The sequence below is a fragment of the Electrona antarctica genome (genome assembly GCF_951216825.1).
Source record: "Electrona antarctica genome assembly, chromosome: 6".
Classification (NCBI taxonomy): domain Eukaryota; kingdom Metazoa; phylum Chordata; class Actinopteri; order Myctophiformes; family Myctophidae; genus Electrona; species Electrona antarctica.
The window spans coordinates 28,053,762-28,077,662 of NC_136811.1; the positions used below are offsets into that span (position 1 = coordinate 28,053,762).

The 23,901-nt window shown below is 41.9% G+C and overlaps 2 protein-coding genes across 2 annotated transcripts; one reads left to right on the forward strand and one right to left on the reverse strand.

Annotated features, from left to right (window-relative positions):
- The first annotated feature begins 12 nt into the window (after positions 1-12).
- LOC306925462 (secretagogin-like) lies at positions 13-11,774 on the forward strand. Its single transcript, XM_079504293.1, has 11 exons — positions 13-164; positions 443-510; positions 3,331-3,423; positions 5,485-5,574; positions 6,814-6,870; positions 7,230-7,301; positions 8,739-8,794; positions 9,031-9,076; positions 9,276-9,335; positions 10,350-10,418; positions 11,058-11,774. Exons 1-11 carry the CDS (start codon positions 95-97, stop codon positions 11,184-11,186), a joined length of 810 nt encoding a protein of 269 aa, XP_079360419.1. The 5' UTR covers positions 13-94; the 3' UTR covers positions 11,187-11,774.
- Positions 11,775-18,651: 6,877 nt separating this feature from the next.
- Positions 18,652-22,389, reverse strand: LOC306925025 (superkiller complex protein 2-like; the record flags this gene model as incomplete). Its single annotated transcript, XM_079503708.1, has 1 exon — positions 18,652-22,389. The coding sequence occupies one exon, from the start codon at positions 22,387-22,389 to the stop codon at positions 18,652-18,654; it is 3,738 nt and encodes a 1,245-aa protein (XP_079359834.1).
- Positions 22,390-23,901: the final 1,512 nt, after the last annotated feature.

A 23,901-nucleotide genomic window follows, 5' to 3' on the forward strand; every position in this document is an offset into this window, starting at 1 on the left:
AGTTGCCAGCATTGCCCTTACTGTAAGCACTCGTGGATCTATACTGTAGACGAGTAACATTGTTATCCTGAAAGTAAGGCTTCTGTTTATTGAAATGGAGAGTGCTTTTGAAAACTTGGATGCAGCAGGCTTTTTGGAGATTTGGCAACACTTTGATGCAGATGGTAAGGACGGTTTATGACATGTAAATAACATTTGTAGGCTACATAAACATGATATAGATGCATTGTTGTGAGGTTTTGATTATTACTAACATGTTTCATTTTAATACTTATTCCTTATTTAATGGATATGACCTTGTGCCAAAAAAGCTTTCACAGTCAGCACTTTGGCATCCTGAACTGAGTTAGAATCATTTTTTAATACATACAGTAGGCTACATAAATAAACCAGACAACCAAAACAATATTAGTGAGTGAATATGTTTTGGTTTTTTTTGCAGATAATGGCTACATTGAGGGCAAGGAGCTTGACGACTTTTTTCAATACATGATGCGGATCATGGGTCCGGTAAGCAGGATTATATGTTTAATTAATATAAAAACATGACACAACACAACATTACACATTAATCAGTTGTAAATCACTTGTTTATGGCATGTTGCTCCTTCTGAAGTGGAGTAGTAGCCTGCAATGTAATTCCTCAATATATCACATCATACAGTAGATCACAAGGTAAATCACATTTAATGTACTGTTAATCAGAAATGTGTTCCTTTTTTACAATTTAATGCTGATAATGTGAATAAGTGCTACTTGTTATTAGTTATAATGCAGTGTAGAAATAAATTCTACACTGATATATTCTGTTTTAGACGAGACACTATACACAGACAATGGTTTCAATTCAATTAACTGAAGTGGATGTAGCTGAGCCTGAGCCCGAGCCTTACGAATCATGTCCAGTTCTCTGGATGGGTGGGGGGTGATATTAACAATGTTACATACAACACAATTATGGTCCTGGTTTCTGTCAGGCACGGCAGACAGCCCTTCCACACACAACTGTCTGAAAAATATTGTGTGCCAAGACGGTGTATTGGCAGATTTGGCACGAATGGCCAAGGGCTACTATAGATACAAGTGACCACAGGTGCACATCTTTATCTTTATTGACCTAATTTATCTCTTCATTAGCCACACCAGGATAGGACCATACATTTCACAGGCTTGGTTGACACTCCCTGTTCTCTGCAGTCACAGTGGAACAGGAGTTCAGATATTTCTTTACTGTACTATGATACAGTAGTATGATACAGATCAAGATCACCTACACCGGTTTATGAAACAATCTTTATTTTTTTCCTTTTTCAAATCACAAATTAGATAAGTGACTATATCTATAAAGGCACCAAGTCTCTGTATGTCTGTCTGTGTGTGTGTAATCCACGTAACTCGAGAACCCACCGTCTTCAAATTCGACACATGCGTTCCACACCACTGCAGGGGGTGCAGTGCCCGGTGTCGAGTCGGTCGGACCCGCGGTTGTCCAGAACCGCCCCAAAAAGGGCTCTGCCCGGGCTCTGGACCATGGCCCCGGCCTGTTCTGACCTCACAACACTCCATATTTGGGGCATGCCTGACACAGAACTCCACAAGCTGGCTGCATATACTCCATATTTGGGCATTCCTTACAAAGAACTCCATATATGGGCATAAAAGGGAGACAGACATAATATCTGGGTGGGGCATGCATTTCCAACTTGCATCGTTCCAAATGCCCCACAGGCACCGTTCTAGTTTGTTAAATGCATATAGTCCGGTGATATGATAATGTATATTTGGAACGTGAAAGTATATTTTCCGCATGCAGCCTTGCTTATAGTGGGGCTTTCAAGGCAACATGGCATGAAGCTATAATGGAAATTTTAGCTAAAGCGTGGATGCAAAAAATATAAAATATAACTATCATCAGTAATATCTAGGTTGTGATGTCACATAAAGTAATATGAATTGAATCAAGAATAAGCAGATGATTGATTAGAGTTAAGCCTATACTTGTGCAAAACATTATGCAGTGTAGCTGAGCTACAAAAGCTTGTAGATAGACAACTCACATCACCAGTTTTTAATTGTCTCCACCAGGCCGAAGGCATGGCAAATCATGAACACATCGTGTGATTTCCGTGAAATTGTGCACGCACATTCCCACTAGGCCGATGAAGAAATGCCACATGAACATTTTCAACTCAGCCTCATGGTGGCGCTATAACTGGCCGAAAAAAGTTTTTACCTCTAACTGCACGGATCTGTGGATAACTTGAGTATGCCAACTCCCTAGAGGCCAAGGAAAAACCTTTGCCTGGAATTTTTCACATCTGCTCTTTATAGCGCCACCAGGAGGCTGACATATGTAAAACACATTTTCTAATTTTACTCCTTCAGATTTTATCCAAATTTCACGCAAATCGGTACACATGCTCTCCATAGTCATGTGATCAAGACGGGTTTGTTTGATTTCTCATAATCCACCCTCATTGGCTACGATTGGCTTCTAACCTTTTCAGGAGTAGCCCGCTTTGTACCCGTTTTGTACAAATCGCCACAACTACTCAACGCAGTGTCCGATTGTGATGAAACTGTGCATGCATATTCCCACTAGGCTTTGGAAGAAATGCCACTTGACCGTTTTAAAATCAGCCTCATGGTGGCGCTACAACAGGCCAAGCCGCGACACACACACACACACACACACACACACACACACACACACACACACACACACACACACACACACACACACACACACACACACACACACACACGTTTATATTGCTCCTAAACATTTTGCAAACATCACACACACACACTCCTATCCTCCTGGTGGAGACCTGTGCCCAGAAGGGCACTTTTTCTAGTTACTAATTGTTTCCCCTCAGCCAATGAAATCCGGCCACTCGTTTTTCTCACCTGTCCCCATAACTCTATGGCGACTAGGCTGTCCCTCATTAGTTCTTCTTGTGACCAGCCAATCACATTTTGTCTTCACTCTCTTTATATACTCCTCTGTTTCAGTTGACCTCAAGCCAGTGTTGTTGATGTAACTTACTTTGAGAGAGTTTTTAGCCTTCCCGTGCACACAGTTCTGTCTGTGTCCATTATAGAGTGTTGTTGCTGAACTCCCCTTGGCTGTTTTATTTGAAGATTTTGTATCTTAGCAGGGTTTTCATACAGCTGGTTGCATCTGCACTTCCACTTGTATCCTGCATATTGAGTATGTCATAGAACATCTGGTTAAATGTGATTTCAATTTGTTTAGGTGTTTATTATTATTTAAAACAAAAACTCATAATATTAATAAAAAAAATGTTTATCTATTCTATGACAAAGGAGAAGATAACAGAAGAGAGGGTCCAGAGACTGAAGCAGAGGTTCATGGCAGCCTATGACGTTACTGCTGACGGCAAATTACAGATTCAGGAGGTATAGTGCAATGTGTATGTTATACTAACTCTATTCAGTCTATTGTCAATAAAAGGTCTCTTGCTATTTCTGTCTTTGTCTCTCTATGGGTTTAGTCACAGAACTTTAAATCATAATGTAATTAAGATAGCCAAGGTGAAGAAACCTGAACACACTAGTGATACTTGGGTCATTCAGTTAAATGCATGCAACAGAACTGTTCATTGGTTGGACCTTTCCAGATAATGCATTATTGAATCTTGAAGTAACATACTACTATAAGTACTAACATGATGATGAGGACATGACGTAATCTTGTCTGCTGCAAAATTCAGTCAGGGATTCTGTCCACCTGCTGCACCAAAGCTGTCTAACTGTCTAAGGACATGATATTGCACTTTTAAACTGAAATGAATGTGAGTCAGCTCTTGGCTGAATATACCCCTTTAATGGCATCGAATTACTTAGGCCAGACTATTAATGCAATACATTATAGTTCCAGTGGTGGAAAATCAATAAATGTTTTGAAAAGCAATGAATGTCTGCTCGTAAGTGCTATAGTTTGATGAAATAGTGGCCTAATGCGGTAAAAGCTTGGCCACTTTCACTTTCACTTGAACTTGCCACGCCCAGCACAGCTGAAGCTCTCAATGCGGCATTGATCAGACGGACATGATCAGGCTTTTCTGCAAACCACAGTATCCTGTGTGAGGAGTATGATGTCTCAACAGAGCTGTTACCCTGAGAGGCTTCAGTTAGTATGACACATAACACACGGTTACATTTGGATAATGATTTAGGCATGGCAATACTGAACTGAAAGCACAAGTACATAATGGATACTTTTTGTAATTTGTAATGAATGTATTGTTATAATTAGTCACGCTTGCCTTTACTAGAATACCAAGTCTATCAAGTATCGATGTATTTGAATTACATTTTTGAAAACTGTCTCCTCCATTATGTTATCTACCCTTACCCTAGACAGGGGGTCGTAACAGTCTCCTCCATTATGTTATCTACCCTTACCCTAGACAGGGGGTCGTAACAGTTGCATTAATTAAATTATAGTAAAGTTAGACTTTTGTACAACTGTCAGGACATTTTGGATTATTGGCTCTCCTTTCTAACTGGGAAGTTCTTTCAAATTGTGTTTATGTGAATGATGGCAAGAAACATATTTCTTGGCATCATGGTCTTATATACTTAGCATTTGGCATGGCTGCTGCTGCATTGCACTGTGATCTACTACTGTAATGTTCTGCAGCAATGTTCATTGGTATTCTAGTGTGCTCATTGGTTGCAGTCCAGTTTAATCTGCTAATGCACGGCCAATATGATTAACTACGGAGAGTTTGTGGGGGATGCAGCTGAGGACATGTTGAGTCATGCCAAGAAAAGAGCTGATGTTTGTACCTTATGGAACACTGGCTTACAACATGCTGCATATCCTGCAAATATATTGACTCAAATAGTTCTATGCCATGTCTACATGCTATGTCTAATCTACAAGGAGAAGAACATACAGTAGAATGTAAATTCACTTTACTGCACTGTGGACAGATGGACACATTTTTTGGCTTTTTTTCCTCCTTTATTGATAGGTTACAGTAGCTTGACAGGAAGGGGGAGAGAGATGGGGGGGGGGGGGGGGGGGGGAGAGACACACACAGCAAAGGTCGTCGGGCTCAGGACTCGAACCCGCGACTCGCTGTCAGGTTGGAATGGATTACCGGCCTAGGTACCTGGACCGCTCAGACACATTTTATGATACCCTCATTCCCTGTTTGTCCTCTATTCCCTCTGAGACACGTTCACATGCGTGCATGCACACACAAACAGCTGTAGCATGTGGTCAATGGTTTATGTATTATACACGCTCACATTTTCTTTTTTGTGTACACAGTTTTCGTACACCGTTTTCCTGAACTCAACACTTCACTGTAAATCCCATTACCTTATTATCCTACTGTGATACCATTTACACTACTGTGAAGTTATAATGATCAAACAAATGTATAACAAATAAATATTAACCAACCACTGTTGACGGTTCTTATTCCTTCCCTCACACCTGTCAAGTTTGCCAACATGATCCTTCCTGCGGATGAGAACTTCCTCTTAATCTTCCGTAGAGAGGCTCCTCTGAACAATAGTGTCGACTTCATGAAGGTGAGAGGTCAAAGTTACAAAGCTACGGACCATAACCTTAAACTCAACTTAAACCATTATCTCGTATGAACTGGATTTATTTAATTTAAAGCTGCAATCATATATTATTATAAATAAAATGTTATCTTAAACCATTAAGACCACCTTTATGCCCACACCACATGCAACTCCTTGCAACATGCAACCATTATCCCCAATACAATGGCAGTTGCATTGGTGCGTTTGACCTTAAAACTAGGAGTTGCGACAAGTTGCATTGGTGTGGGCTTTAGAGAAGGCTGCACAATATATCGTTATCGTATTGTTATCGAGGTATGAACATGTCCAAGTATCAGTATCGCAAAAAGGCAAAGGTATCGCAATATATATCGTCGATATATCTGAAATAAGTAGCATATCTGCAGTGGTTGAAGGTGGTTTACCTCAGGGCGGATTGGAAAGTCCAAGTCCAGTTTTTCACTCCATGCCTGGTATGGTAGAAAAACTGATTTAAAAAAAGAGATAAATGACAAAATTACGGAAGACCTTCAAATCTATGGCACATGCTATTATATTTGTTTTTGTCTTCATATGTTTAAATCAGTTAAATGGTTTATCAGTTTAAGTTGCACAAATATTGAACTAGAAGCCTGGTGACAGATTGAAATTAAACAGTTGTTCAACTGTACAATCATTCAAGCAATATCTAAGAATTTAGTATAGCATCTTATCTGCCTCCACACAACACAAGATAATTTGATCAACAATGATCTTTCCACTCTCAACTCTTCCTGCCCAGACAGTCCAACTTGTCATGCAACAGTGCTGACATTCTCTCTGTTGCTGCTTCCTTGTTCACCAAAGCACTGGAGATTACCTTGACATCATGTTGCAATCATCATTTAAATGAAAAGGGCATGTTTTGCAAAACAGCTGGGAACTTCAGGACAGTTCTGGCAATTACAGCGCATACAGTTTTCAGTATCTCAATTCAAGCTCTTCATTGTCTACTCACTTCAACTTAGGCAACTAAGCCCTATTGAAAGGTTTAAAGTTTAAACAATAGCCAATCTACAAGCTCACTGTGTTGCGATGCATTGTGAGACGAATTTGTGAGTCTCTCACCTTCTGAGTTTTCTTGAATGCAGTAAATGCAGTTTTGCCACATCTAATGAAAAATCCCACCAGCATACACATTGAATCCATACTGTTGAATGTGAACATGGTCACTTATTGTTTATCCTCTCCTGCTGACCATAGATATGGAGGAAGTACGACATTGACTGCAGCGGCTATATATCAGCTCAGGAGCTGAAGGTAAGGTTTTAAGCACACACACAAATATAAAACCATGTTGGTTGCAAGCGTTTTCACTGACTTACTTTCATTCATTGCTTAAGCCATGCCTTACTGAGCTAGCCCTTAACCCTAACAGAGGCTAACCTTGAACTAAATCTTATAAAACTGCAGTAAAATCAAATTGGAGAATTTTGTCCGCATCCCCAAATAGACGTGTCCCTGGTTTGATGTCCAAAATACATGCACAAAGGCATGTTAGACTGCCATAATGCCACACTAGAATAAAGATTCCACATTTTATACCCCGTACCAATGTAAAAGTATTATGTTTGGGCTACTCGATTCTTAATCTACATGAACTCTATCTCTTCTCTCAGTCTTTTCTGACAGACCTGTTTCAGCAACAGGAAGTATCCTCTGACAAACTGGATGAGTACACTGATGCCATGGTAATAGTTTACCCGTATGGGTCCATTTCTACACTCTCAAAAGTAACACTGTACTCACTTTTCTGTGTGCTCATGCATGCTTGGTATGCACATACCTGTACAGTAAAGCTTGTTTACAGCTATAGTATATGTGGCAACATGAGCGTGGGATGTTGGTAATAGTTACCTAATAGTTATAAAGGACTGTAAGTATGAGACCATAAAGGAGTTAAACCCAAATCTAGTGCTGTCACTTTAAGACACCAAGATAAAACCTTTTGAGAGAGATTTAGATGTGTCCAAATGAATGAAAGAAGTCATATCTTTACCTTAAAAATTAGTGAATTGCCCTTTAAATCCTGAAGTTACCAAGACAGCCACCTTAAAATAGCATCCAGGAAATGGATTGAAGAACCTTTTTTGAACCATAGGAAAACCCCCAAAAATAGAAAGACCAGATATAGTAACTTTAGAAAGACGCAGGAACGAGGACAACCGAGTAAATAAGGTTTTAGGGAATTTACTTGTAGATAAGTGGATTTTACAATAAATGTGTTGCATTCGGAAATACATTACATATTAATTTATATAGAAAATAGTCCAATTGTCCAAGCGGTTTCCGAAGTAACTTCTCTGAGCCATTGTCCATGATTTTAAGAGAGAATTGATGTCAGTTTGTTGAGTCCATTGGTTGGGATTTAATTCATGTCCGTGATGCCAGATGAGAAGGTCCGAGTTGGCGATGGCAATGAGTGATGGGGTTCACTCATTGGTTAAAATCTTATGTATTTTTCTTCTTAAATTCTCCAAAACATTCTCTTAAATATATTTGTATTTACTTTTTAGAACTTAAATTGAATACTGGATTGGGCTGAAACTTTGCTTATAAATATGGAGATTTCTGACATCATAGAAGCCACAGTGTTAGACCCTGTTATATAATATATAATTGATTTATTACCATATATATATATATATATATATATATATATATATATATATATACACAGTTACTACGCTCCTATAGTGACTACACTCCTCACTGCAAGGATAAATCATAGCATCATCAACTTAATGCAGACATGTACCTCTCAGCAGCTTCTAATGGACTAGATCATACAATTGATTGCCTCTTGTAGCCAGACATCTTACAGCCCTTTAGCCCAGTGTTATTTACAATGCGTATGACAATGCTATGTACGCACACCACAGACAAGGTTCAATCAACAAATTATATGAACGATGTCATTTATAATACTTGCTGACACAGAACACATTCTTACTATTCTTACTATCACTTTTTCCAAGACTCGGTTGTCCTTACTCACTGTTGTGTACCACCTCGTTACTACTTATCACATGCACGCATGCACATAGAGACCTCACTTATTACTTTCTCATCTCTGACTGATTCACATTGTATTTCTATCAACTATTCAACATATCCCATTCTTGCAGATGAAAATCTTTGACAAAAGCAAGGATGGTCGCTTGGATTTGGATGACATGGCCAGGTATTTCTTTTTCTCCCATTAGTCATCTTCCATAAAGAGATTTGGTATTTGTATATTTCATAATAAAGTGACATTGTGTTCTGAGTAATGTAGATGATAATTAATGAATCTGACAAATGTACACATGAAAGTAAACTACCCCAAACGGAAGGCAGCCAGGTTTTTTGAGTTTACAGCTTCTCCATCCATATGTGCATCATGAAGATATGTTACTGTGTGTATTTGTCCTCCATTAGAATATTAGCTCTACCAGAGAATTTCATGCTTCAATTCCAAATGGATGTAAGTACTGATCTCATATCATATAGTTTTTGGAGATGACTTAATTGTTAAATCATAGAATTATGTTGAACTTTTACAAGTATTTTTTCCTATAGAAAATGTGAAATATATTTCCTTGACATTTTGACATTTCTCCTCTTGAACATTCTTTCCTCTTCTAATTTCCCTCTCCTACTCTTGTTTTTGACTACTCCTCAAGGCTGGTAGTAAAGAGGAGAGGAAGAGAGACTTTGAGAAGATCTTTGCTCACTATGATGTTGTAAGTATAGCACTTGGAGGTAAACGTGAAAATGTGATATAACAAGGAGGATTTGTACTAGTGATCCCCAAGGGGAGGTTAATTCTTTGCTTTGAGCCAGCAGTGGATTGGTCAAAGTGAGTTCACAGGGAAGCAGTTGGAAGTCAAGTGTCTTGCTCAGGGGCATTTGACCAGGCGACAAAGTCTGGAGGAGCCGAGGATTGAACCAGGGAGCTTTTGATTCCCAGACGGTCATGCTACCTCCTGAGCTACTGCCACTAAGTGGATCGATCTCCACTATGTATTTCCTGAAAGTGATTTTGGTACAAGGAATTGATTCCCAAATTGTTCCATCTCATGAGTTTCCATGAGTTTTCATTTCCAAATCTGTCAATGTTTTTAGAAGCAGAGCTATCCTTTGTATTAGAGCTGCAGCGAAGCACTCCCGTTCTCTCCTATTGAAAAGCCCATGGGTAACATTACTATATTTGTACTGTACATGTAGCTCCCAGGTGTGAATACGTTTGTTTATTACAATGTCCAAAAGTAAGACCGCATTCTAATTATTTTCAGTGCTTGCCTGCATTTGCCTGGTTTTGTATATGCTTGTGCACAAATGAGTCGGGCCACAAAGGAAACTGTCTGGACAATGGCTTCCTTTATTGCATATTAAATGTAATGAAAGTGCCATTTAGATGGTCATGCCTCTCTTGGAGATAATATCCTCATATTAATTCAACTAGCACCTCCATACTAAATGCCTAAATCGGTTGTTTCTGATGAAGACTCACGGTATCCTGTATCATTATTGTTGTCATATTGCCTTCTAAAGCGCACAGCTACTGGTGTTACTAACCGTTCGAAAATACAGACCGAATGTATCTTATCTCACTGAGCAAGTAATGGAGTAGCGTTGCACTGGTATAAATCTGCTTTGAAACATTTAACCCCCAAGAGGATCATTCATATTAAAACATCTGACTTAGATGATGAGGTTTAAGCAGTAAAAGAAATGTATATTCTTTCTTTTCTCAGAGTAAAACGGGAGCGCTGGAGGGTCCTGAGGTGGATGGCTTCGTAAAAGACATGATGGAGTTGGCCAGGGTACAGTATTACTATATTATTCATTCTTACCTGCTGTCAATGTATTTTAGGGCTCAAACCCCCAACCTCCCAGTTTCATGTTAGACACTCTAACCACAAGGCCACTGTCTGACACCCTGTCTGACAGCAGAGCTGTCCACTTCACCATTCTACTATATACTCTAGTCATACAGTACTACTGTATGACTCAGAGTATAGCACTGAAGGACATTGTGTGCATGGGGTCTACAGTATATTAACAGCAAGATGTGTTAATATAGCATCGCAATCATTTTAACCACTTTATCCATTCATAAGTTTGCTATTGCTATTTCTTAATAATCTTATCATTTTTTTAAAAACATAAATCTTCTCTTCTGGGGGTCCCTCGCACAAACATTTTCAGATAGCCAAATGTATATCAATTTAGGGGTCCTTGTCATGATGAAAAAGTTTGAGAAACACTGGTATAGAGGGCAAAAAGGGCATATGGACCCCTGGGGGACGAAGTATAGGGTTAAGTTAATTCAATGTTTGGTAATTATTTGTATTTATGTTTGCTGCTATACTTAATCTACCCTCTGACACCAGCTTCATTTAAAAAACTTTACTGGAAATATTCAGCACACAAAAAACTATCTCTCTCTCTCGCTCCCCCAGCCCAGTATCACAGGTCCCGAGTTGGACAAGCTGCGTAAAGTTCTGCTGGGTCATTGTGATGTCAACAAAGATGGAAAGATCCAGAAAAATGAGCTAGCCCTGTGCTTGGGAGTCAAGCCTAAGCCTTAGTTACAGAAATGTATCTCACTGTAATAAAACTTCTACACAGTGTTTGAAAAGCTTTTGTTTGGAAGGATACTGTAGTTTTGTGACTTATAATTACTGTATTGGCTCGCAGTTAATACTGGCTGTTGAAAATAATTTATACAAATGATTGTAGTATGTACACAACATTAAATAATAACCTTAGAATTTAAATCCCTTTTTTTGGGTTTGGTTATGTTGAGACTCACTTCCCAAAAGACTAGTATTGACTGTACATTTCTTTACACGTAAAGTATGACTATAAAACAGGTGATTTTCTTGTGCATGTTCTAAGCAGGAAAATAAACTACTGAGAGGAATGAATTTCCTTATCCTAGATTTACATTTGCAAGTGTACTGGTGTAACTAAAATATTACCATTGAAGTAACGCTGGCCATATTCACCATTTTGCTCTTATATCATACTGTGGGTGGGGGTTCCCAACTTCCCACAACCAACTATGATTTAAGCTAAATAACAGCTGTGTGAATATGTTCAATCAGACCTTTGGAAACTTGACTGCATCTCTGGGACACAGCTGAAGTACAATATGATGTTTGTCAATATCCACTCTGGGCTCTGTAAATATGACACTGTTGATAAATTAAAAAGCATTAGTGACAACTGACGAGTGCCTTGCATATTTGTCTTTCTGCAGTATGGCAAATGCATGATATCTAAAATAACCTTTCACTTTTATAATGAGTTAATTTAAAGTAGGGGTATTGCACAGTGGTGCACAGTTGTCCAACACTTGAGTGGGTCTCAAAGTGTCCTTGAGTGGGTTCCAAATGGCCCCGTAGGCCTACAGATTTCAGTGTACAAATGGAACCAATCATGCACCTGTAACCTAACCTCGTGTCACCAGGCTTTCCACCTCGGAGGAAAGCCTGTTCTGTGTTCCAAAATCAGGTCTGGAGCGGATGGTAATTTATTTTGTTGTAGTCTTGTTTTGTAGTCATCTGGCAGGAAACCACAAGGCGGAATAAGAATTCCGCCATTCATAGTACTGATTCCGTCTTGTGGTATCCTGTCAGATGACTACAAAACATTGACTACAACATGACGAAAGTTACCATCCGCTCCCGACCGAATCATAAACCCGAAATGGAATGCTGCCCAGGCTACCTGTAACCACTCCGTCATTTTGATACACACGTTTAAGACGGAGGGAGTGAGTGTAATGCTTAGAGTATACTCTATATATATATTTTTTTTTGGTTTTGTTTTGGATATTCTTTGGTTGTCTTGATTTGGAATTTGTGTGTTGTGTGTGTTTACGTTTGTATTTCTCAATTTACAAACAAAAAATTAATAAACAGAACATTAAAAAAAGAAAAAGAAAAAAGACTGCCACAGCCATAAGGCTTCTCTCCAATAATGTTCCTGAATCATTAATATTATTGCCACATTGGTCTCAGCAGTAATACTCAAGTATGGATGCGCATATGTCTCTTTAAATATTTTGAGCACTTATAACTCTTCCCACAGTCCCTACCTTAGAGTATATATACTCTAAGGTAGGTGTAATGGCCGATTTCAAAAACGGAAAGAGCCGCGACCGGAAACAGAAACTGCAGAACGGAAACGGAAACTGCAGAAGCTCGGTTGAAAACGCAGAGGTAAAGTCAGTCAAGTGACTTTGGTCGCCCCTGTCCTCTTCCGTCGCCAACTCGACCCACTGGCCAGCTTAATTGTATATAGATAGATGGACAACTGGGCCAAGTAAAGGAAGTGATTGATTGATTGATTGATTGATTGAAATATTTATTAACAGTTTGCAGAATTACAGTACATTTCGAGCACAAACTCAATACAAAGGCTGTTAACTGTGAGTGGACGACCCAATTAAGCATTACACTTGTTTCCAACAGGGTCCACCATGTTCAATTCATCAAAACATTTAGAGACGTACAAATAGACACTTCTATATAGACAAAGAACAGAACAGGAATTCATCATAATGGAGGTAAAAAGGGAAAATAAACATACAGTGAGGGAAAGGGGGGGGGGGGGCGGTGGGGGGGGATTCAGATTTTACGGGGGCCAGTTTCGAATTGCAGCCATCCGTAGGTGCCCTTTGAGAGCGGTTTTGAAGGAGTCAAGGGATTCACAAGTCTTAATGACTGTTGGTAGGGCGTTCCACATTTTGGTGGCATAGGAGCGAAAATAATTTAGTCCCTTGTTTGTGCCGAATCTGGGTTGTACATGGTTCGGTGCACTCCCTCTGGTGTGGGTGTGGACTTCGTTAACATTAAGGAAGTATCTAGACAGGTACATGTGTATCTTGGTGGTGTACCAAATCTTGTGGACCAGACCCATTGCAAGATGCTGTACTCTGTCGTCGACCCTAAGCCATTCCAGCCTGTCGAAGTGGGCAGGGGTGAGGTGGGTTCGGGGGGCGAGGCCAAGTAGGAGCCTGACCAGTTTGTTTTGGGAAGTCTGGAGCCTAGTTTTAAGGGCCTTTGAGGTGCTGTGGTACCAGGAGGTGCATGCATAGTCAAAGAAACCTTGTACAAGGGCTCCTGTTAAGGTCTTCAAGGTGTTTTTGTTGACCAGTGAGGAGGTCCTGTAAAGGAATCTTGTTCTTTGGTTGACCTTTTTGATTACGTTGGTGGCCATTTTATCACCGGAAAGATTAGCCTCCAGGATGGAACCTAGGTAGGTAATTTCATCCTTACGTGTGATAACATTGTCACCCACACTAACCAAGAAGCCATTTGCCTTGCTGAGATTACTATTAGAGCCAAAGAGAATGGATTCAGTTTTTCCCAGGTGTAAAGATAGTTTGTTATCAGCGAGCCAGGTGCCGATTCTACCGAGTTCAGAGCTGAGGGCCTTTTCAACCTGCAGTTTGTTCCTGTCCGAGACTAGCAGTGCCGAGTCATCTGCGAACAGGAACAAGTTGCAGTCACAAGCTGAAGTACTGATGAAACTTACACAGCTTCCCCAGAGGGTGTGACCCATCACAAAAATGCACAGAACTTCTCACCATATCAACAGGGATTGAGATATCCTGCAAGCAAACAGACTGACAGAAAAGAGAGATTACATTGTTGATGAGGTAATAATAAATAGGTGGAAATCCCTCTGGCTACTAAAAGGAACCTAATGATGTGGACCTAAATGCTTTTCTTCACCTCAGGCTACCCAAGTCCTCACAAAGGGTGTGTGTGTGTGTGTCTCTATCTCTCTCTCTCTCTCTCTCTCTGTGCATGCGTGTGGGTGGGTGACACATTATCTCATTACCACTTATGTAAACATTGTGTGTACTGTGTATGTGTTGAAGGCTTTTGAATGTGCACATTAATGTGAACCGAGCAGCTGGTGCAGGTCTGTTACAGAGTAAACAGTTTCCCATTAAAGCTTTGTCCATCTCCATCTATTGCATCACAGGGGATGTCTACTAGGCTTCCTCTTCAAAATCTGCAATCTGCAACAGCAGATTGAAACATTTGATAGAATCAGCAGCTTATAGGCCTCCCAGCAAGCACGGTCAGGACCTGGACAAATTAGTGACATCTCTATTGGGGCCAAATAAAGTCAAACCAAGACTATAGTCACATCTGGCCCAGAATATCACCTGATTTCAACCAACATAAATTCTGCCCACTAAGACGGACATCCCTGGATGAATCAGAGAGAGTCCGATCGAGGCCAGATCAATTTACGTCATATCATAATTAGTCAGATCTGTCCCAGAATAAGCTATATTATTGGTGAACTGGTGAAGACGTCCTGGAAATGACGTAACTTTCATCCACATATGCGCTAGCTGTGATCTGGCCTAGTCCTGAACGTCACCGGAGGATGTCATCATAATGTCATCATGACGTCATTTGGCTTGCTGGGCTAATTATGGATTGATTGATTGAAAATAGAGGATGAAAAGAAGATAAAACCAGAAAAAGCACTAAGACTTGTTTACATCATGGTCCTCCATGGACCCCTAAAATCACTTATTTTTCAGCACTTGCAATGAGCAAAGCCAGTGGATATAGTATGATGATGAATATGATGATGCAAAGGTGTCCTTATAAAGACAAGTTTCAGTGTTTTATGGAAGAATTTTAATGAACAATGCATCCTCAATAAGTAGCCTATACACCCTCAACAGTAATCTTCAGAAAACAGACATTATTGCATTTGATTCTGACTCAGAGTATGGACTATGTCTCTTTAATTTCCGTTCATACCCTGTTTGTTAGCAATATAACATACAAGCTCACACTGTAACCTTGTATTTTTATTTTCACCAATGTTTGTCACAGAATATGAGCCTTTTATGATAAGCCCATAGGGAATCTACTAGGGTTCATATGGATAAGTATTTGTGTGCCAAACAAGCTAGCAATTTCTTCATTCAGTGCTCTGAGGCTGAATGACAGCTTCTATACTCCCAGTCACTCGATCACAGCCTGTCAGAGCAATGGGGAGGAAACCCTGGCTCAACTGGTAAACAACAAAGGATGCTAGATCAGATAATTACAGAGTATTGTACACCTGTTGTACCAATACCAGCTTTGCCTGGAGCTGCCAGACAAGTCATCCTGTGTGTGTGTGTGTGTGTGTATGTGTGTGTGTGTGTGTGTGTGTGTGTGTGTGTGTGTGTGTGTGTGTGTGTGTGTGTGTGTGTGTGTGTGTGTGTGTGTGTGTGTGTGTGTGTGTGTGTGTGTGTGTGTGTGTGTGTGTGTGTGCTCGCACAAAAGGAATACAGTGTAAATGCTGCACTCCAGTGGTATGTTTCAGTAATGTATCTTTGACTGTTCCTGCATTATAAGCATGGTAGTAACAGATTTTTTTGTTTGTTTTAAATCTCAAATGAAATTCCTTGAAGCTGCAGTTGTATGATAATGAAAGAATAGAGCCGTACTTCAACATGGGCGTCCATTATCGACGTTTGTTATCTGAGGGTTTGGGGAGTGACTTAGTTATTATTTCATCACCCACCCTAGCTTACTTTTATAGTCTTGGACGGCCACCTCAAATCACAATAAATGGTTCATTTATATAGTGCTTTACTCCAAAGCGCTTTACATACATTCACCCATTCAAACATCGATTGCAGAGTTCCGAAGCCTGCCACTCCGAAGCACTGCCATTCCGACGCGCTCAAACCTGTCTCTAACCACGCCGAAGCCAATTAGAGGTATTTGAACAACGTCAAATTCACCAACAATGCAGCTGTACTAAAAACTTGCATTATACAATTTAGGCATTTAGCAGCATTATCCTAGTATTTGTTTTGTTTCACAAAATTGCATTTTGCATTTTATGTAGTCATAGCACTTTATAGTAGGCTACATCAGTATGTATAGTATAGGCCTATAATATAGTATAGTATGTATAGTTTATATATATATATTCATGATATAGATACTCCACTGTTACATATTTCTTAGCTTGCGCATGTTTCATGATAACTACTTTTTATGTGATGTATGCCATGCTTTTTGTTACTGCTTAACTTAAACACCCAATGCATTCTCAATGGCAATAGCACAAACTTTGGCATGCTACTAGTCCTACATACTTACACCTAGAAACCCCATTCAAACCTATTTAGGTTCATCTTACGGTGGACATGTTTGCCTGAAAATAAATCTTTGAAATGTTTCATAGTTTTAGAAATATAGTGCTTTCAAATTTGAGAAATTCACAATGGGGCTCAATATTGGCACCAAAAAATCACTTTCACCTAGAAACTCCATTCACACTTTTTATAATTAAGCTTACTGTGGAGACACATGCTGGAACTTTTTACTTTGAAATGATTTGTAGTTTCTGAGTTATTGAACTTAATGTAAATCGCTCTGGATTATGTCAGCCATGATTCCAAGATGGTTCTCTTTGACAAAAATGATATCCACTACCTTCTTTCTCACATCCACATCCTCATTGGTGCTCTTTGGAAGATTTAAAAGATGGAGATTCAACCACCACTGTTCCACTTCCATCTCTTCTTGTCTGTCCTGTTTTTCACTGTGTTTTATGTTCCTTCGCTGAATTACCAGTTGTTTCATATTACAAAGAAACATAGTAGGCTATCAATCTTGGCTTTGTTCCCGTGTTGCACAAATTTAGAGACCAATTATTTGATTACAAACATTGGGACTGGGCGCACAGGTGACTGTTTCATGTAATCAATTCCCAACAGATCTCAAAACCTAGAGGCAAGGAGGCAACCAGGTGCTCAGGAGGTGTGTAGGTATAAAAAATGTATAAAAATGGTAAAAAGGTGCTCCTGGGATCAATCGGGATAACAACACGATATAGAGAAAAGAGGAGATCCGGGCACACTTGATGTCAAAAGGAGGAAATATGAAATATTCTCATATTTCCTCCTTTTGACATCAAGTGTGCCCGGATCTCCTCTTTTCTCTAGATCTCAAAACCTGTTGTTTTGGAGACCGCTGGTTTCATAACCTGACTCCGCCAGATGGGGCAGCAGAGAGTACACTGGGTTCCCCCCTCCTGCTCCCATCTGGGAACTCTCAGGCAGACTAGATGCTCGGGCCACAAAACGGCCTGGCCAATCAGCGGCAGCTAGAGGCGGGATCAAGGCAGCACTGTGTATGCCTTGATCCCGCCTCTAGCTGCCGCTGATTGGCGGCAGAGTTCACAGATGGGAGCAGGAGGGGGGGAACCCAGTGTACTCTCTGCTGCCCCATCTGGCGGAGTCAGGTTACTGGTTTCAGTCCATTCAACGGAACGTCCTCTTGTGTGTTGGCTAGTGAGGTGCACCCTGACCCTAGGAGACATTTATACTTCAAAGCGCAACAGTATTGTGCACAGAGAACAGCTGATATACAAGATCACATCGCATCAAGCTTAGAGGTCTACGTGCGTGACACCATCGCGGGACGAAGCATAAATTATACTTGATTATATACTCTTATGACAGCGACTGGAGGTGTGGTTTTGAGGACAACTGCTTTGAATTGCTATTATTGTTCACACAACAGAAACCAAGGATTATATATTTCAAGGGCGAGAGATCACAATACAAATCCTAATCATTCTTCCTCCACACTGGGAGAAAAACAGCATCTGAAAGTTTGATGGTGCATTTTCTACACGTGAGTGCAGTTAGAACTTTTCCATTGCATCTTATGAGAGGTGGTGTTCTTCTGCTGCCTTTATGCGCGCGCATGCTGTTGCTTATCAGTGTGACGTCGTCTGTTAAGGCGTCTATTGAGATTTCTGAAACCTTCACCCCATCTCAGCCAGCATCCAACATCAGTTAGTGTTCTTGGGCTGCTGCAGCATCTGGAGAGATTCATTGTCCTCATGCATGACAGATGAAGCGTGGCCACTTGCATGGATGATGCAGTGCTGGACACAAGCAGCCAGTCAGCTGTCTGATGTTGATATTCTGTATACTTTTTTATTGTCCTATTTTTGCCTCTCATTTGGATGTTTCTGTGTTGGAAACAATCTGAATATTTGTCAGCAGGTGTACAAGGAGGCGGTGAACACGATGTCCCTGCGGATGGCCAGGGATGCTTTCTCCATCTTGCTGCCCAGGACAGAGTCTCCCACAATGCGCGATGCTTGCCTCACCTCCTTCAGCACCTCGTCCAGGCGCTGGATGCAACGCACCACTGTGCCCTCTTGCACGTCTGTCATCTGGGCAATCTCTGCAAATGGCATGCCTCTGGCCCAGCAGTACACCACCTCTGTCAGACCAAATTTTAACTGGCCTACAAAGTCTTCCACTGTCTGTCCAATCCCACAATCCCGCTGAAGCTCGCCGATACGCTGGGCGACCGTCAGTACACGATCAATACCCTCCTGCAGTGTGTTGGTTATGTGTGGTTCCACCTGTGTGTTTTGTGTAAACACCAGACAGGCCAGCAGGGCAGCGCTCTCCTCGGGGGCCAGAGGACCCAGGGCATTCTCAAACAGCAGCTCTGTGAGCAGCAGCTCGTGGTTGCTGATCTGACAAGCCACCCGTCCCTTCAGTTGCACCACCCCACTGCTGTCAATGTATTTCAGAGCCTTGAGGACTTCGATTCTCTGATGGTATTCAGGGAGCAGGGCCAGAGATTTATCAGACACCTGGTACTCCAGTTTCTCCAGCTCCTCTTTTACCCTCATCCTCTCCTGAACACGCTCAAACTGTTCTGAGAAGGTGGGGGAGTGGATGCAGTTGAAGTCTTTCAGGCTATTCTGAAGCACACGCAACCTCATGGACGCCTCTACCACATCCACGCTCTTCAGCTGAAGGTCATTCACTGGGTCGAGGGTCGCGACGCCATCCGGGTTGGCCTCTGCCAATCGCAGGAGTTCTTGTGTTGCTGTGGAGATGGCTTGGCCAGGAGGGTTCTGCTTGAAGCGCAGCTGTTGTCTCTTGTTGTAATCGTCAATGATCCTTTCAGGATTCACCTTCAGAGTTTTCACTGTGATGGCAGAGATGTCCTGCAGCTTTAACTTCTGTACAGTGTGACTGCACGGACCTTCGGTTATGAAAAGAGCTGTGTTGTACACTTGAGGTAAACCTCCAGCATTCAGACTGTTCTCTCCCAGGTGCTCATTCCCCTTCTCACACATGATCAGACAGGTGAACGTACGATTCAAAGAGTCACTGGACACCTGTAGGATGACTCCCAGAGCATTGAAGTGCTGTGTGTTTTTGATGACGACGACTCGTCCCACAGACATAGCTTTCAGGCCGCTCCCGGACTCTACAGTCGCTTGCTGAATGGCCTCTGCGGTAATGCTTAGCTCAGTGACAGTTCTGTAGTAGGGCAACAGGTCAGAGATCTGTCCCTCTGTTTCTAGAGGAGGAAGAGATAATAGAGTCTCCTTCAACTGCCCAATCTGCTTCTCCTGGGCCTGTGTATCTCTGTGACATTCTGAGAAGCTGCGTTTCATCATGTCTGTGACGTGGAGTGCTTCCACACGCAGCAGGTTGAGAATCATGCAGTATGTCAGTCTGAACTGAGAATGGAGGACTGTAGGTTTACCCAGCATCATCACCTGGAGTTCTCCCATATCGTGGACACCCGCCTTACACAGGATGATCACTGTTCCTGTTGCATCCAAACCTCTCCTACCAGCTCTACCTGCCATTTGAATATACTCACCAGGCAGCAGGTTTCTGAATCCTGCACCATCATGTTTCCGGATGCTATCAAACACCACTGTTCTCGCAGGCATGTTCACTCCCATAGCAAATGTCTCTGTGGCAAACAGGACCTTCACCAGTCCTCTGGAGAACAACATCTCAACTACCTCCTTTAGAATGGGCAGGATCCCACTGTGATGAACAGCTATTCCTCTTTTCAGAAAGTCTCTCATCAACAAGATCTGGGGAAGCTGTCTGTCATCACCTCTGAGTCGACTCAGACTCTTCTGGAAGAAGGAGTGGATCTCCACCTTCTCAAGGGACGAGGTCAGGTCCATGGAGGACAGAGAGGATGCATTGTCATCACATCGTGTCCGTGAGAAGGTGAACGCTACTACAGGGGTCTGCTGTCTCTGAGACAATGAGTGAAGTAAAGACAGCCACACCGCTCGGTCCTGGTTGGGTGTTGTGTACTGAGATGTGTTCTTTGTTCCAAATGATTGGGCATGTTTACTGGTACGTTCCTTCTTGGCCTCTACAGCTGCATAGTACCCTTTAGTGAGGAAGTGTCCCATGGCGTCTACCAATAGGAAGAGCTCTTTTTGTGTCTTGTTGCTGTTTCCTGTGTACAGGAAGTGCTCCAGAGGAACAGGTCTCTTTACTGTGCTGATCACATAAATGTGTCTCTTCTTAATACGCCCAATCCACTCGCTAAACTCCAGGGCGTTGGGCACTGTGGCACTGAGGAGAATGATGCCAACGTGTTCAGGAAGCATGATCAGAACTTCCTCCCAGACCACGCCTCTCTCTGCATCATTGATATAGTGAACCTCATCAAAGATTACCCACTCCAAGTCTCTGATGACCTCTGAGCCATTGTAAAGCATAGACCGGAGAATCTCAGTAGTCATGATGAGACAAGAAGCCTCTGGACTTAGCTGGACATCACCCGTCAGCAGCCCCACATCTCCAAACGTTTTCTTGAAGTCCCTGAACTTCTGGTTGGACAGAGCCTTGATGGGGGAGGTGTAGATGGTCCTCGTCATGTGTTTCTGGGAGAGGGCGATGGCATACTCTGCCACCACAGTTTTTCCGGCTGAAGTGTGTGCAGCCACAAACACAGATTCATGAGCCTCCAGTCTCAACACTGCCTGCTTCTGGAACAAGTCCAATTCAAATGGCCACTTGAATGCTGGGTTGGAGATGCATTTATGGAAGTCATGGCAGGGTGCGGTGATATCTACAGGGATAGCCCATCTCTTCTTTTCCTCCAGTACCTCTGTAGGCTTGGACAGTTCTCTTTCCTTCTCTGACGTAGAGGGGGGCAACACAGCATCCTTGATGCCCAAGTCTTCCAAGCCGTTTGTTCTTGCTAGTGTCTGTGTTTCACAGTTTTCTTGACCTTTGTCCCTCTTCTCCTCAAGGTGCAGGTCGAACATGCCATCAAAGGTGGAAAGAAGTGATAGGAGGTTTATTTCTTCCTTAGATGTTTTGGCATCTTTATCACTGAAGTCCATTCCAGCTTTAAATCCTGGAGGAACTGTAAGCAAACCATTCTCAAAGTCTATGTCCTCCTCCAGCTCAGATTTCTTCTTGATCTGTTCCAAAGTAAGTTCCTCCATACCTCCAGGTAGGAAGGGGTAGCTTGTGTTGCTTCCTCTCAGGCTCTCTGATGGAAGACCAGGTTGACGTTGTAAAGACAAAGAATTCTTGGCTGATAGCTCTGTGTTCTCCAGCAACACCTCTGTGAAATCAAGTAGCATACCTGTTGTTGGATCTCTGACCACTGATAAGCCAGAGTGCAGTGGAGCCGGGGCGCAGTGGAGAAGAGACTCCATGTGAATGTCCCTCTGACTTACATTCAGAAACCTTTGGAAGGCAGCATCGGTGCCATGTATTGGAAGCCAGGCAGGGTCATGTAGAAACTGCCTCTCTATTTCTGTCTCCAGGTTCACGTTGGTAGGAGGCAGTCCATGAGGAAGTGTGCTCTGTGGGGGTAAGGGATGACCATGTGGCAGAGGATGGGTGATCAGCTCCAGCCTGCCAGAACAACCCATCTCCAGCAGTGAGAGTGGCAGGTCTGTAGGGCCCGCAGGGGGCAGATCTATTCTTTCCATCACCCTACTGGCCAAATCACAGCTGAGATCCAACGTATTACTTCCTGGTTACTTGGATACACACGTTTGCATGTATCCAGGTGATTCTGTGGCACTGCAGTGTAACTCCATGATGAGGCTACAGACAAAATGTTTGAGTATATTGTTTGTTCCTCAGGACCTCTAAAAGACACCTGCAAAATGTATATGCCTACAGTTTAATGACAATTAAAATAGAGTCTCCTTAAAGTTCAAGTGTGGCGGTATCTGTTTGTCATGGGCGAGCAATTGTGGCCATATATGGACTGGACACCCCAGATGTCACCGCAAATCAGCATATGATATGACCATATATGGACTGGACATGCCCAATATTGCCACGACAACGGATAGCAGCGTGACGCCACAGCAGTGATGTCACACCAAGTATAAGGTCTACCCTATAGGAGGTTGAGAATCAGAGTAGAGAGAGAGTAGTAAGTGTGTGTAGAGTAGTATGAGAGTATCTCCAGACACATATAGCTTGTAGCTTCAAGCATAAGAATTTCTCAATCCCAGGGCTCAAGGTTCATACAACCTCGGCCTCCGGAGATAATCTATCTACACAGGTAGACTAGTTCTACCTCCATTGTGGCCAGACTCTCAGAGATCGTTAAAGGTTACTTTAGTAACCACGGTAGTAGTATAAGAGGGAAGAAGTATCATATTCTTTTGTTCTCTATATCTTTTGTTCTATTGTGTGTAATTATTAGACATAATGGACATAATTTCTATAGATTTCTATACATGCTTTGTGTGCTGTTGTCTATAGTATGTACAAAAGAAATCTATTCAGACTCATGTATAAACAAGACTCTTTAGAAATCTTTAGAGAACAGGGGCTTTCTTTTGTGTGTATTTGTGTGGTTTTGTTCACTGTTTGTGCATGTGTTTATGGTGTACACTTTCTGTTAATGTGTGACCCTCTCCTGCAGAGAGTGGGATGCTAGAACCGTCTCATGCCTTTTTTGTCTCTATTGACAAAAGACACTCATTAGGACATAATTGAATTGTAATGTCTGTCTGGCTGAGTGAGTGAGTGAGTGAGTGATCCTATGGAAAGAGGGCCTTCCTTTTGTATTATTATCCTGTGTATTATGCAGTTTGTGTACACTTTTTTTGTCTCTGTGGACAAAAGCCACTCATATGGACTTGTGACGACTCAAAGCCATTGAATTGTAATGTCTGTCTGGCTGAGTGAGTGAGTGTGCGTGCGTGCGTGCGTGCATTAATTGCATGGACTGTTCCCCATGGAATCAGTCTGTCTGCCCGTGTGTGAGAGATGTAAAGGAGCCATAAGCCTTTGGAAGTAGGGTCTTTCTTTTGTGTTATTAGCAATAATAGCCAAGTACAGGTTTTTGTGTTCACATTCTGTTACACTTTAACAGTCTCGTGCCTTTTTGTCTCTATTGACAAAAAAGCCACTGACTTGTGACGACTCAAAGCCATTTAATTGTAATGGATAGGTCTGGCTGAGTGTGCGTGCTTGCGTGC

Coding starts and splice junctions, on each gene's coding strand:
- LOC306925462 (XM_079504293.1), top strand. CDS start 95: ATGGAGAGTGCTTTTGAAAACTTGGATGCAGCAGGCTTTTTGGAGATT. Junction 7,302..8,738: donor ATGAGTACACTGATGCCATG/GTAATAGTTTAC, acceptor CCATTCTTGCAG/ATGAAAATCTTTGACAAAAG. Junction 8,795..9,030: donor GATTTGGATGACATGGCCAG/GTATTTCTTTTT, acceptor GTCCTCCATTAG/AATATTAGCTCTACCAGAGA.